At 45.1% G+C, this 15,518-nt stretch overlaps 1 protein-coding gene across 6 annotated transcripts in view; it reads left to right on the plus strand.

The window, feature by feature from the left end:
- The window catches only part of DKKL1 (dickkopf like acrosomal protein 1), a 16,135-nt gene extending 1,117 nt beyond the window's left edge, over positions 1-15,018 (plus strand). Inside the window, exons 1-8 of one of the 6 annotated variants that reach the window (XM_053360882.1) lie at positions 2,021-2,078; positions 4,128-4,305; positions 6,341-6,475; positions 7,576-7,674; positions 12,250-12,345; positions 12,862-13,009; positions 13,528-13,690; positions 14,507-15,018. In XM_053360882.1, coding sequence (XP_053216857.1) covers positions 4,168-4,305; positions 6,341-6,475; positions 7,576-7,674; positions 12,250-12,345; positions 12,862-13,009; positions 13,528-13,690; positions 14,507-14,849 — 1,122 coding nt within the window. In that variant the 5' untranslated portion in view covers positions 2,021-2,078; positions 4,128-4,167 and the 3' untranslated portion in view covers positions 14,850-15,018. Of the gene's footprint in view, positions 1-2,020; positions 2,079-2,230; positions 2,394-2,898; positions 3,148-4,127; positions 4,306-6,340; positions 6,476-7,575; positions 7,675-12,249; positions 12,346-12,861; positions 13,010-13,527; positions 13,691-14,506 lie in introns of those variants that run through there. The other 5 variants (XM_053360880.1, XM_053360878.1, XM_053360879.1 and 2 more) reach the window with 5 other exon arrangements.
- The last annotated feature ends 500 nt before the right edge of the window (positions 15,019-15,518 follow it).

Below are 15,518 nucleotides of genomic sequence, written 5' to 3' on the forward strand. Positions count from 1 at the left end.
GATTCAAAATGGTTTCAGGATGGTCTTCCTCTGCTGCTCCAGACATGTGGTCCACATATCTATGTACAGTGGTACCTCAGGTTAAGTACTTAATTTGTTCTGGAGGTCTGTACTTAACCTGAAACTGTTCTTAACCTGAAGCACCACTTTAGCTAATGGGGCCTCCTGCTGCCGCTGTGTGGCCACCGCACGATTTCTGTTCTCATCCTGAAGCAAAGTTCTTAACCTGAAGCACTATTTCTGTAACCTGAAGTGTATGTAACCTGAAGCGTATGTAACCTGAGGTACCACTGTACGTGCTTGCTTGGTACATTCATGAACATTTATTATATATATAAGACCTTAAATTTTTTATTTCAGAGGAGAGAAGGTTGTGCTCTACTCCTAGGCTTCTGATTTCCCATATGAATTTAGCGAGAGGGTTTGGAATGACGAAATCTCTCCCCTGCCCCCCCTCCAGTTCACACACATGCACACACTTCCCAGGCGGGGAGAGTCATTTCCTGGATTTTTAATCATGGTGGACTTTTGACAATACGGTACATGTCAGTTTCACTGGAATCATAAGTCACCACCTAATGGTGACATGGCAGAAATGCAGCCATTGTTCTTATGGAAGCGAGTAGCTTCCAGGCCATGAGAACCAGTCGCAGGAATCCAATGTTTATATTACAGGGCTGCTATACAGTGGGTTCCAAACTTTCTGCCCCCAGAAAACACTTTAATCTGTGATTTACTTTCTTTGTTATTTTGTTTTTGTGGCAGGACCTCTGCATATCTGCTACAGTACCTCCACACTGTGGAGTATTCTGGGATGCATGCTAGCATGCAATTTTTCAGGGTGTGGTCCGCTCTTCTGATGTCTAGCTGTCACCCTGTGCAAAATATTAAGAGTGATTCTAAACAATTCATTCAACTCCCTGCTGTGGCTGTGTCCTGCAGGAGAAGACTTTAGGGTTACAGTTGCCAACTTTGTTACTGGACCCTGCTCCTGTGCTCTTAATGGCAGCTTGTTCTGCAGCTATTAAAGGTAAAGGGACCCCTGACCATTAGGTCCAGTCGTGACCGACTCTGGGGTTGCGGCGCTCATCTCGCTTTATTGGCCGAGGGAGCCGGTGTACAGCTTCTGAGTCATGTGGCCAGCATGACTAAGCCGCTTCTGGGGAACCAGAGCAGCGCACAGAAACGTCGTTTATCTTCCTGCCGGAGCGGTACCTATTTATCTACTTGTATTTTGACATGCTTTCGAACTGCTAGGTTGGCAGGAGCAGGGACCGAGCAACGGGAGTCTGATCGGCAAGTCCTAGGCTCTGTGGTTTAACCCACAGCGCCACCCACATCCCTGTATTAGCAAGTGATAATACAGTACTGTACTTAACTTGCTAAGTAAGGGATTGCTTAGTGGGCACTGTCACCAGCTAATAATACCTGCAAACCACACTGCTGTGAAAAGTGTTTCTGTCTGGTTAGTTAGCAACCCAGTTCAAGTCTCTGAGGAACACAGATTGAAAATGACCGTGGTACAGTAATTAAAAGCAACCTTCCCCCGTCTGGGGCCCTCCAGATGTTTTTTGGACCACAACTTCCACCAGCTCCATAAACAGCATGCTGCTCTTCAAAGATCTGTTGCTATCTGAGTTTTTAATAGCACTACTTGGGCTCATCCACATTTCCGTTTGTCCTGTTACCTAGAAAGCAGAGGCTTGAAGAGTTTTCTGCTTGACCCACACTTTCTAGGCATGAATCCGAGCAATTTCCCCCTTGCCCTGCTCCTTTCCCAGGGAAAACCTGCACTTCAGTGCTAAATTGGAGCAAAATAAAACACAAATTGCCACTCTTCTCCCGGGGAAAAGCAAGGGGACAAGAGGAAGCGTGGGGGTATGTCAGGATTGACTCGAAACATGACTTCCCCAAAGTACCCTGGGAATTGTAATTTAAAGGTGCTGGGACTTGTAGTTCTGAGGGAGAAACTACAGTTCGCAAGATATTGAAGGGTGGGCATATGCTTTACATGTATGGTGTGTAGTCAGCCATAGAGTTCTTCCTGCTCTATTTGATGCCCACTGGAAATCTGTGAGGTAAATTTGGCCAAGAGGCTGTCCCAAGATCACCCAGTGAGGTGCAGGGCTGGGAGGGTGTTTTGAACCAGTGTCTCCCAGGTCCTAATCCAACACTTTAACCACCACACTATGACCACCATTGGCCACTATGACTTAATAGAAATTCCATGTCCACAAGCAATATGCCCTTCAGGCCCTGTGTGTGGCCTAGATGGACCTAGGGCTGATCCAGCAGGGATCTCCATAAGTCCTCCTTCGAAGATGTTTTCTTTCAGTCCTGTGCTTTTAATGTTGAATATCTTGGCCTTTATTGTGTGCTGCTTTTCCTTTTTTGTAAGTTGTGCTGGGTTTAGCAGCTGGGTTTAAATATGTGGATGATAAAGAGATGTGGGGATCTGGTCCTTTGGATTACTGGAGGCAGAGGGAGAAGACACTGAGGTGGACGTTTGTGCAATCCTAACCATATCTACTCAGAAGTAAGACCTATTGAATTTAGAGGTGCTTACTTCCAGGTAAGTGGAGTTAGGATTGCGGCCTTCACCTGCCTTCCCGGGCTTTGAAGGCCAGCCCATCTGACCTAAAAGCCTTGCTTCTTAATATTCTGCAGTAGGGGCTGACTGTTTCCTGAACGGTGAGGGGAAAGCGCTCTTGACATGATCAGACGTGTCTTTTATTGTTACTTCATATGTTCCGTCTAGTGCTGAACTCTCCAGGATTCACGTTATGTTCCGGAGTCAACCCTAGCTCAAACTAAAGATTGCAAATAGGGTGACGGATGTGAGGCCCTCTAAATCATTCAAGGGACCTCTGGCAGCTTATGGGAAGGCTGTAAAAAGACACCCCACACATACACTTTATGGGTCTGTGTGGAGAAACAGCTGCTCTGTCCTGACAGATGCCAGGCAAAGCTGGCACATTCCGGAACCGGAACCTTTTTTCAAATGGGCCTGTCAGAAACTGACCGACAGGGAGTTCTGCTTAGTTACAGGCTGGCTAGTGAATCGAGGGGGTTAAGAAGAGGTGGGCTGCAGCCCCTGTGTGGGGCAGAGGGGTGGCTGACCCCGAAGGGTGTGGGTGCCGAGAAGGGGTGGGTGCGAGGAGGGTGGCAGGCCAATATCAGAGGTGATTTTAGGGGATGTGCTGGACGCTGGTGCCATGGGGAGGGGGGCACCACAATAATGGTTTAAATGGAGGGGGGGGCAAATTTTAGTATCGTATTTCTTTGCTGAAACTTGAGAGCCCTGTTTTTCCTCATAGACCACCCTCTGCTGGAACACACTTAGTCTGTCTATTGGTGCCACCACCTCAGGGCAGATCCACACCATACATTTAAAACACACAACTCCCCCCCTAATCATCTTGGGAACTGTAGTTTGTTAAGGGTGTTAGGAATTGTTGCTCTATGAGCATGGTAGCTACAGCTCCCAGGAGTCATTGGGGGAAATAACGTTCCATAGCTGTCAACCTTCCCTTTTTTGGCGGGAAATTCCCTTATTCCAGCGCCGTTTCCCGCTGCTTCCCACTGCTATCCCGTATTGTTAGATATCCCGTAGACTGTCCCTGGGACAGGTGAGGCTGCTGATCCCTTATTTTCAAATCTGAAAGTTGACAGCTATGTCATGTTCTTTAAATGAGTGTTAAATATATGGTGTGGATCTACCCTCAGTGTTTACTGCACTGACTGGCAGCTCCCCTTCAGGGTTTCCAACACCTGGTGATGCCAGGGATTGAGCCAGGGACCTTCTGCATGCACAGCATGTGCTCTGGCCCGACCCATGGCCCTTGGGAGCCCCAAAGCACCTGTAAGGCTACAGGATCCCCATCCTTGCTTTTTTCGACTTGGTTTGCCTGGGATTTGGGGGGAAAGGCCTCTGTCCCTTTGGGCCTCTAAGCACTGGTCCACGTGGGCTGTTCTGGGGCAGAGCAAAGGGACGAAGGGTTGTGGGGTTGGGTGGACGCCTGAGTGCAGGAGGGGAGGGTCTGAGAATAGCCGGCAGGGGCGGTGCCTGCTGGGTTAGCTCCTCTCTCTCCGATATTTCCCCTTCTCTGCTTCTGCCTTTTGCGCAGGTCTGGCTCTGGCAGCGACAGAATCAGGGATCGGCCCAAGATGCTGCTGCCGCTGGTGTGGGGATTATGGTGCCTGACAGCTCTGATGCAAGGAAGGAGCACGGCATCTGCTGCCTTCCTGCCCCCCAGCGTGGAGAGGCTCTTCAAGGAGTTTCGCAACATCTTTGAGCAGAGCAGGGTAAGGGATGATGATGATGAGAGAGGGAGAGGGGGAGCCTCAGATCCACACACACCCATTCCACATAATAGAAGGGATGCTTCAGATGCTCGGTGAACATCTGTAATGAGTTGGGGTTTTTTTAAAGGGAGGATTCTTGCAATAATCCTGGTATCCTCTGGCTGATTTGGTCTGCGACTCCCACCAGCTCCAGGTTGGTGGAGGCTGCAGTAAACACTGCACAGTATCTAGGAATTCTGGATGGAATCCGCCCATCCTTTACATTTAAAGCCCAAGGAAGATCTCAAACAACTTTTCTCCATCTCGTTCTCATTATCATCTGATTCCCCACAACCTGCTCATTCTTTTTCTTGCTCATGATGCACTCAGGTTGCATACGCACAATACATTTAAAACACATTTTCCTTCTCCAGAAAGGCTGGGGTGGGGGGAGTCCTGGGAACTATAGTGTATTATTGGTGGTGCTGGAAATGGTGGCTCTGTGGGAGTAAACTACAGTTACCAGGATTCTCTGGGGCATGTCGTGTGCTTTAAATAATGATGTGTTCACAGTTAATGTTTGTTTGGGTGTGTGCTTTCCCCTGGAGGTGGATGAGAAAGTGTTCCAGTGCTAATTACATTATGGGAATTTAGAATAGCATCAATTCCCAGCCTTTGGGAATGTAAAATGTTGATTTCTCAGAAGTTCACAAGCAAATCTCTCATGATTTTAAGGTTCAAAAGCTGGGGTTTGGGGGTTAAGAATGCCTAATTCCACATATTTGGAAAGCACAATCCTTAATTTCTGCTTTGAAATTTGAATGCTGAAATTAATATTTTGTGCTGGCATAATAAACCTGTTAAATCTACTCTTGTGAGCAATTTGAGACTCGGTGGTCTTATAGAAGTCTGCATCAAAGTCCTGCCCTGACAGCACAACAGCTTGTGAGCTTTTTGTGGGTGTGGCATCTTGTCTTGTAATGGTTAATTTCAATTAATTTCCAGACTTCAAGTTTAAATCTAAATTGTTTCTGCCTTGCTGCAGAAATCACACTGACCTGTTTATTGTTTTCCTCCATGAGAATTCTAAGAAGCTGCGGAAAGGGGAGGGTTCTCACCTGCAGGCACTGAGGATTCTGCTAGACATCTTGGGCCTTGGCAGTTAAACAGTTAAGTGGTGTCTGGCCAGCCATACTTGAGAGGGATTTCTCATCTGAAAGTACCCTTTGATGAAATTGACCAACTTCGAACCATTAAGGCTATCATTCTTGGCAGCTGTTCTTCAAATTTGTTTTTTTTAAAAAAACACATTGTTATTTATTTATTCAAAAATAAACAGAAGACTAGTAAGAAAACAAACTTATGTTTATTATTATTTTAACTGATTCCTCTGATGAAGGCTACTTTTTGGAGAGAGGGAGAAGATGCTGTTGGGCTTCCAGACCTGTTTATTAATCATTCAACTTGATTTCTTTGCATGAAGTTCGTGGGGCGGAACGACAATTATGGCTCTTTAGTGATCATTTGTTTGTTTGTTTGTTGGAGAGGTTATACGGTGGTTGTGTCAAGCAACTGTTGAATCATACTTTCCCCATCACCTTCCTTCTTGTAAAAAGGTCAAATTAGGATGGGCGAGAGGGTATCTTGCACAAACAGTGAGCATTTTGGGGGTGGGATCCAAATGCATCCCCAGAGTTTAGGTTTGCACAATTGAAGTGCAAGTGAAATTCACTTTGAAAAAGAAATGGACTTTTTTGTGGCTAGGAAAGTGATGAGGAAATGAGCGGAAAGGATAAAATACTGGAAGACATGCAAACACTCCAAAAGCAATTGGAATGAACACAGCACTAACACTCATTGTTGTATAACCTCCCTGCAAACAAATAAAAATGAAGACCGCACATAATCTACCAAATAAATAAAGACCGCACATAATCTAACCTCTTTGTAAGTTTTGTCCAAGGGAATCAGGATGCTCAATAAACAGTTCATCTGGAGGGACCCTCTGTCTCCTTTCCCTACACAGTATAATGATCCGTTTTTGTCTATTGTGTAGGAGGATGTGCTGGGGAAAGACCAGCTTGAGCCCTCTGTGGATATCAGCAAGCTGCCCTCAAACTATCACAATGAGGAGAAGCACCAGCGGAAAGTTGGGAATGCCACTGTCTACAGCCACCATGAAATCAGCAAAGTGAGTGAGCTATTGAAAACCAAAACCAAAATGAAGAACCATGGATAACTAAGCTCAGTCTACCTCACTGGCTGGCAATTCAATACCTGGGGGATGCAAGTTCTGATCAATATAGCTGGTGGTGTCCAGGCCGTCCCTATCGTTGGGTAGCCATTTGGGGACATCAAATTCTAGACTAAAAGGCATTTTGTCAGTAACATATAAAATATATGCACAAGGCAGCAGAGGACGGCTTAGATGCTCAGCCACAGTCAGCAGAACCCCTTTGGCCAGCCTGGCATAGATCTTAGGTCCTGGACTCCCCGTTGCTTATCTGGCAAGGCTGAATCTTGACATGGTTCTTGAAGCAAGTTCATGTTTCCTGTCAGCTTTCACCCATTCTGACAAATGGCTCTCCGTGTATATATTGCAACTCAAGCAACCAACCATCCCAACAACGCCATGGAATAATCTTTTCCCATGTATTCTTTCCCTCCCACAGTCCACCATTGGTATTATATTCTGGTGCATGCATGTCTGGAGACTATGGATTCATTAGTTTCCATGGGTCTAATCTGTGTAGGGCCCCATTGGCACTGTACATTTAAAGTGGCATCATACATTAAATTTAAACAGTTAGACCTTCCTCCAAAGATTCCTGGGAAGTAGAGTTTGTTAAGGGGTGCTGAGCACTCTTAGGAGACCTCCGTTGCCCTCACAGAGCTACAATTTCCAGAGTTCCCTGGGCAGAGGAACTGACTGTTGAGCCACGTTGAGAACCACAGCTCTGTGAGGGGAATAAGGGCTCTTTCCAGGTGTTGTTAGACTACAACACCCATAATCCATGTCCCCTGGCCATGTTCTCTAGGGCTGACGGGACAGGCATAGGCTCTCCACCTCTTTCCTAAGGGGGTCGCAAGTCTAGTGCAGGCACTTGAGGACACCCCCTTGCCCCTGTGAAGCCAAGTCAACTGTCCCCATAGCTCTGTGGAGCCTCGGCCATAAGGATGTTTCTGCCCTCAGCCATGATGCCGCCTCACAAATGTTTAAAAGTAAGGAGGCTTCTTCATTTGTTCTGTTGCTCCCATGCAATCTTAATGTTGTTCTCTCAAAATATGCAGATGACTGATAACCGTACAGGCGAGATGGTGTTTTCAGAGAAAACGGTGACTTCTATTGAACAGGCAGACGCCCGCCCGGAGGAAGAGGAAGAGGAGGAGGTCAGTGTGCGCTCAGGAGGGTGACAAGCCCACTCACCTTTCCTCAGCTAATTTTTTGGTTGCGTGTGACTTGGTGTGTGTGGCAAGCTGTGTGTTAGATTCTAGATGCGTCCCTCCAGACCTCTCTGTCTGGTCTTTAGACCTCTCTCCTTCTGCGGACATACTTCATATCCCCCTTGCATGTCTATGCCGGGCTTGAATATGTCTTAGAACTCTGATCATGCCTCTAAGTTCCCTGGATAGAGAATAGGGAGGGGTAGAAACTAGCCTGATCTACACAGGTGGGTTTTTACGCTGGGAAGCTTATAAGTAGGGATGGAAGGCTGCAGTTGCCCTGTGCTATCTGTCCCCAGCATTTGATACTGGCAGTTCAGTTCAACTATCATGGCCAATAAACCTTGTTAGACTAGTATACCTCTGCTTTCCCCAAACGGAGGGATGGGTGAACTTCTGGACCAGGGGTCAGGGAATGATGGGAGGTGGAGCCCAGCAACATCTGGAGGGCCACAGGTTGCCCCCTCTTTCTCCCTATTCCCGTAGATTGGTCTTTTCCCTATCCCAGAAATTCCTCTTCCTCTGACCCCCTCTTCTCTCCTGGAGGGGGTAAAAGAATGTGGACCCCCAGCTTGGAAACCCTCCCACTTCTCATTCTAAGCATAAAGTCCTTCTCAGGCTGATTCCCACAAACCACTGAGGTAATATCCTCACCCTGGTTGCATTTTATCTGTATCTTTCCAGGAGAAAAAGCCAGTGGCTAGTCAGGAAGAAAATGGCGCTGAGGCAGACAGAGAGAGCACTGGGCTCAGATTCCTCAAGCTGGGCCCACCCCAGCCTAGGCCTAGGCTGACCTTTCTAATCTTCCGCTTGCCCCAGCACCTTAAGAGCAAGCCCATCCCCGAAGCCAACTGGGAAAAGGAAGAGCCGGCCACTGACAGGAGGCACAGGCTGCTGGCCATTCGGAATGGGCTTTTGACAGCCCCCCACCCCATCAAGAAGAAGGCCCTGCCTGTCACCCCAAACCGCAAGCTCCTCCCACGAAAGCATCATTTCCTTTTCTTCTGGAGGAAAATATAAGGCAGGAGGGAAACCTCCAATTTGCCTAGGCAGCAGAGAATGTCTCTGGTTTCCTAGCTATTTCCTTTTTCACATCCACAGGGTGGCAGGCTGGGGAGAGAATCCTCCAAAAGGAGAAAAGAGTTTCTCTCAAATTCTTGAAATAAAAATCTTTCCTTTTGAAAACAAAACCCTGAGAATGAGCAATTTGTATTTTTCTTTTCTAATGTTATAGAATCAGGTTCCTGAATACAGAATAGCTCAGATAGAACCACCTGAATCCTGGCTGGGATTCAAAACAACAACAACAACAACAGCAAATCTTCCTGTGCTACCACTGCATGTAACAGTGCACATAGGCAACATACACAGGTCTCTGCTTGCAAGGAGCTTACAATTTAAAATCAACAGTGGGAAAACAACACAGGGAAGGAAGACACATTTGTGACTGCTGTGAAATGTTCTTAAGCATTGCTACCATCACACCCACACCATACATTTAAAGCACACGACTTCCCCCAAAGAACTCGGGGAACTGTAGTTTACCTATCACAGAGTCCAATTCCCAGCACTGTTAACAAACTACAGCTTACAGGATTCTTATCAGGAGCGGCATGTGCTTTAAATGTATGGTGCAGATGTAACTGTGGAAAAGGTAGGTGTTGAATTTGAAGGGAAAGAGAGAGGTGGCAGCAGTTCCACCCCACACATAGCTGGTAGCAAGGGAGTATACTGGTAATTCTTATTATTTCCACAATACCGTAATTCCCATAATTCTTCTTACACCTGTCATATTGTCACTGACCTACAAGCTATAGTAATTACCAGCAGTGTTTGATATTACACCCTCAAACTGTGAGCAGTTTGTCCTGTTGGTTTCAATGAGAGCAGCCCAACTCCCCCACTGAAATCAAGGGCCCGTCAGGTTACTTCAATTTTGCTCTCCTCTTTGATTACGCCCAGCCCTGTTCAGAAACAGCAACATTTGGCTCTAAGAAAACAGACTAGAATCGTCTCTGTGCAGATATATACACCCCCCCCTTTCTGGCACTTTCTTCTTGTAGCAGGCTGGGAAATGGTTAGACCTAAAAGCTGGCCTGTAAGTTAAATCTGTCTGTGCTGGGGCATTCAAAGTTCTGTGCCAAGGTAACCCATTTCCCCCCATCAGTCTTGGTTTCAGGCTCACTGTCTATAATCAAAAGGCCTCACAACATGGAATAAAACATTACATCCCCAAATATATATGAAATTTCAAAATAAAGATATGCAGAATCATTTCCACACAGAACAAAATTTGGTATCTGAGCAGCTAGATAAAAACATGGAGTTAAATTGGATAGTCACCAGCCCAGGAAACAGCAATCGACTGAATAAATTTGTACTGATTGATGCTCAACATTAAATAAAGATATTCCATATGCAATAGAATCAGAGTTGGAAGGGACCCTGAGGATCATCTAGTTCAACCCCCTGCAATTCAGGAATATGCAGCTGTCCCATGCGGAGATCAAACCTGTGACCTTGGTGCTATCAGCACCATGCTCCTTTGTATTCCCCCCCCCTGTAAAAACAATAAAAATTAAATCATTTTTGTTATTGTTTTTACAGAAAAACACGAGAGAGAAAATAAACAAGAACAAAATTCCGCCCTGCTTGAGACAGAGTAGAGCAACTTGTTAATCTGATAACAGGAAGCAAATTCTTGTTAAAATCTGAAAACTCAGTATATGACTAGCAGCTTCAACAGCAACCTTGTTCTTGGCTCGCTATATAGTTCCGTACCAAGAAAAGCTGTACTCTGCGACTGGAATAAATTACAAAACAAAAAATAAGCCATACGTTTCTGTGCATGAATGATGGGGAGAGGCAGATCCATTGGAAATCACTCACCCAAATGAATTTCTGAGGTTTTATCTGGCACTTCACTCTTCCTTTCAAATCGAACAGGTTCACACTTGCATTGAAAAAGGAAACCTGAACTAAAAGAGGTTTCCCACATTATGTCTTCTTTTTGAAGAGAAAACAACAAACCACCAAGAGATCATTATGCATCTGACTGTCATATCAGACCATACTTAAAACTACGGTATTTTCCAGCTGTGCTTTATGTGTGTGTGTACTGTATGTAAGAGTAAGAATTGAAACAATTCTCGAAATGGGTGCTGTACATTGGAAGGCGACACTCAGCATCCTGTGTTCGCCACACTTGTGAAGGATTCTTGTGGAGATAAATGGCACAAACATTTTAAGACAAACATCTGTGTGCTAGAAATGCCGCTTCCAAACTGAGGTAGTTTGCAGGAGAATTTGTGGCATGTAAGGCAAAACAGCTGGTGTGCCTGAGAGGGATAAGAGGTTTATTTGCAATTTTCCGACTGTCTTTCATGTGCTCCAAGCACTGCTTGTGTGGGTGCTTTCTTTTTGTCTGATCTGAATTCTTCCACGAGGTGGGAGAGGTGACGAGATAGACTCTTGGGGCTGCTGTGTTTTTGTTTTCTTTATTTATTACATTTATAACCCCCTCCAAGGAGCTCAAGGTGGCATACTTGGTTCTCTTCCTCCCAATTTTATCCTCACAACATCCCTGTGAGGTAGAGAGACTGTGGCCGGCCCACGGTCACTCAGTGTGAGTTTCATAGCCAAGTGGGAATCGAACCCTGGTCTCCTGGGTCCTATTCCAGCACTCTAACCACTACACCACACTGGCTCCAAGTTCCACACAAGTGTTGGTAACATTAAAAGCTTTATCAATGGGCTTCTCTACAGTTCTCTAGCAGGGCTCTTGATGAAGGCCTGCAGCAGAGCTTCTCCTAGTCCAGGAGCAGCAAAGCTCAGGCTGGCGACCAAATGTGACCCTACAGGCCTCATTAAATAGCCATCAGGACTTTCTGTAGGCTGCACACGCTCCCTATGAGTTCACCAGTTCTGCTCCACAATCTTCTTGAATGCTTTTGCCAGCTTCGGAAGATGTGTCCTTGAACTATGGTCGTTGCTTCCCTGGATGCAGGTTGTATAGGAATCTGGCCTTTGCAAGTCACCGCTGTTGACCCCACCCCTGGCATGCGGCCCCTGGAAGGCTGCCCAGAAGGGAATGTGGCCCTTGGGCTGAAAAAAGTTCCCCCACCCCTGTCTTAGTTCAAGGGAAGCAAGGAATGGGAGAGCTTGGAGCCTGTGCTTAAGCACACAGTTAAATTCCCTACGACTGTATACAATGCTAGTTGGGAATATACATGGGAAACGGAGCTGTTTATATTCCGGTGTGCATTCAGAAATAAAGTTTGCAGTAACCATTAATATTCCAAAAGGAGTAACACTCTATTACCTTTTCTTACATGTAGAGCTATCTATGGGAAACTTACAGGTTTGAGCTGAGGTAGGGAGAAGTCCCATCCTAGTAGCCAGCTAAGATGCTCTACAGAAGCCAACTGCAGTCTTAAATTCAGCCATTACCCAGCAACGAAATAGGGAACTTGCTAGTGCAATGATCTTGTAGCCCTTTTTAAATATGTCCTTCCTCTCCAGCAGGAATGTGTGAGTGACAGTGACTGCCAAAAGGACCAGTTCTGCTTTAAGTCCTTCCTTGCTTCCCGGTGTCAGCAGTGTAAGGTCAAGAATACAGTGAGTACGCTCAACTTTGCTGCCAGAACTGTCCCTGGAAAATATTTCTACTGCAGAAAGGGGTATTCTAAAACGAGAGGCTCCAAAGCAAAAGTCTTTCCACAAGAGTGCTGGCAACCTGCAGTCCTAGGCTGCATGTGGCCCTCTGCCTAATTTCAAAAGCTCTCAGATGTGATCAGTTCAGGCCTCTGGCAAGAGGAATCTGCCCGTCCCCTGACAGACAGCCTGCTGGCCAGGAAGAGAGCAAGAGCGAGAAAGAAAAAAAAAAGGTATCAGAAAAAGAGAGAAAAGGTCCTGTGCAATTTTGGTATTAGTCTGCTCATATTTTGAAATGCAAACACAGAAGCTGGCCTTTTGAGTAGCATATCCTGAATAAATAAAATAAGGCAGGGTCTTTTCACTGGTAGTGCCTTGTATTTTAAATGAATTTTCTAGTTTTGAGCTTCAAAGAATAAATGTTGTGTCATCATGCTTCACCTCCTAGATGTTGTGTCGTCATAATGCTTTGTCTCCTAGATATGCTGGAAGGACAGGGAATGCTGTCTGGGATACCTCTGTGTGTGGGGCAGGTGTGCAAAAGGAGTGAGCCGTGGTGAGAGCGGAACAAGATGTGACCCACGCCAGGACAAGTGTGCTCAGGGGCTGTGTTGCACTGCCAGCAATTGTAAGATGGTTTTTATGTACTCATGCCTCCGGCGTGATAATCTACTTCCTCCTACCCTCGTATTTGGTCTGCTCATATTTTGTGATGTTGACTGCTTTACTTGGAGTTGCGTGAAAGCTTTTTAACTGAAAGTACCAATTCCTGGGGACTATAATCCAGACTCTCACACCATGGTCCTGATATAACCCCTGTCCTCATTCTCACAATCAGTAAGCCAAGTGCAGGTATTGGTTATAGCTTCTGTTTGGTTTGGGCTACTGAAACAAACCACAAGACTGGATTTGCACATAATGCTAAGAGACTAACTATGGTTTAACTCACAAGGAGAGGAGCTAAGCGGCTGAATTTTTCTAAATGTGCACCAGTATAGTAGCTCATTCATGCCACGACATAGTTTGTCTTCGTGTTACGTGTGAACCAATCCAGTGTATCTTGTATAGCAGATATTACAGGCAGATTTTACTTTATGGATTTTCTTCACATAATCCTTTATAATCTTTGTCCTATCTCCAACACAGCTCTCTCGTTCCCAGTCTGCACTCCTTATCCAAAGGAAGGGGAAGTATGCCAGATTCCCACCAGTTCCCTCTTTGGACTGATGGGTTGGGGCAGCCTCACAGCCTTTCCCAAACCTAGCCAGTATTGCCCATGTGCCCAAGGGCTGAAGTGCAGAGCTAAAAGGTAAGGAGGATTCTGTCTCTGTAGAATTCTTCACAAGAGAAAGCTGCAACTAAAGCAGCTGCAAGACTGTCTGTTTTGCATTGTTTTAGTTTTGTTTTAAGTGTATCTGCTGTTTCTTGCATGTTTTTTTTTTTGCTTTGCTTTTTATTGTACATCACATTAAAACAGTTGTGCAGAAGGCAGTTAATAAATTAATTACAATAATAATACCCCAATAAACTATGTGCTAATAAAATTGTACTCTGTTTTGCAAGACTGATTTAAGATAAAATAAATGAAGTTTTATATTATTGCATTTGCTCCACATATTGTTTTAGGATACTCTGCAAGATGCAATTAATGTTGATTGGACTGGGATGATACCCCCCCCCGTATTTTTTCATTTATAAGATGCCCCCATGTATAAGACGCCCCCTACTTTTTGGGACTCCAATTTAAGAAAATAGGGGGGAGATTGCCCCGTGTATAATATGACCCACAGTTTTTCACATAATTTTAAAGTAAAAAAACCTAGTCTTATACACAGAAAAGTACAGTGTGTGGGGTGTGTGTGTGCTCAGTGCTTTTTTCTGGGGTACACAGGGGTACACATACCCCTAAACATTTTGTGATTCTAAGTTTGGCCTCATTGAGGGGCAGTATGAGTAGGAAAATGAGAGTACCCCTAAACATTTTTTAGAAAAAAAGCACTGTGTGCCTAAATATATATTGTTTGTGTGTGTGTGCGCACGCATATATATATATATATATATATATATATATATATATGAGAGAGACACTCATTCAGTCTTGTCAATCGGTTGCTTTCTCTCCTAGATATACAACAGTTTCCACATGTGAAAATCCAGAGAACAGTGTGGATATTAGTAGACCAGACCAACAGCTCTCTTTCTACCAGCCAATCCTGATGCGGCGTGACAAAGTGGATGCTTATTATGATGACTCTGTGCAAGATGGCCAACTGGCATTAGTCAATCTGCCCAGAGCTCCTTATTCCATGGAAGATATTAGCCAACCAAAGGGGCTCAGTGAAGACTATGACGAGAAAAGGCAGTTGCCATGGGAGGAAGATATGGCTGATCCCAAACAAGCAGATTTCCAGGAACTCAAGCAATTGGCCAATGAAATGGGGCAGTACATTGGGCCTGGCTTTTACTAATTACAATTGTTTTTGGCCCATGATTTAAATAGCTTGTTACTCTTCAATGCTCACAACCCTTTTTATGCTTCTCATATTAATCTCTGTATTTTCCCTTATAATCCACTTATTTCTAGATTCCATTCAGCAAAAAAAAAAGTTTTTGTCAATTAAATCATTCACACCACTAGCTGTGCAAATGTTGCTTTGTTCGCAATGCAGATTTATTTATTTAAGCTATTTATACACTGCTTAATTACCAAAGTCTCTTATTCTTTACACCAAAGAAATTTATTCAACAGTGGGAACTGTTAAATATTTATAGCTAAAAAGAACATCTGCATTCTGAAAATCCCATCTTCTGTACACTTTTAGGGAAATGGTTCAGCTTAGGCAGGAAATGGTAAGAGAACTAGGAAGCTGAGGAGTTACTTTTGGGAGACTTGCTTATAGTATACATTGCAAGGCGTGCAATCCTGGGTGGTGTATGGAGTTCATGGGCTGTCCCCCTCAAAAGGAAAGCAGAGCAATACGTTTGGCACCAGCTTGGCTGCAGGAGTCGCAGGAAGGAGGCATACAAGGCGCCACACAACTATTTTTAGTACTCCACTCTGGATTTGTGTAGCAGGGGCGTAGCCAAGGCCCACCCCCGCAATCAATACAAATACTTAAGCTTCTGTTCCCCCTGAC

Source organism: Podarcis raffonei, chromosome 13 (genome assembly GCF_027172205.1).
Source record: "Podarcis raffonei isolate rPodRaf1 chromosome 13, rPodRaf1.pri, whole genome shotgun sequence".
In the NCBI taxonomy this organism is placed as follows: Eukaryota; Metazoa; Chordata; class Lepidosauria; order Squamata; family Lacertidae; genus Podarcis; species Podarcis raffonei.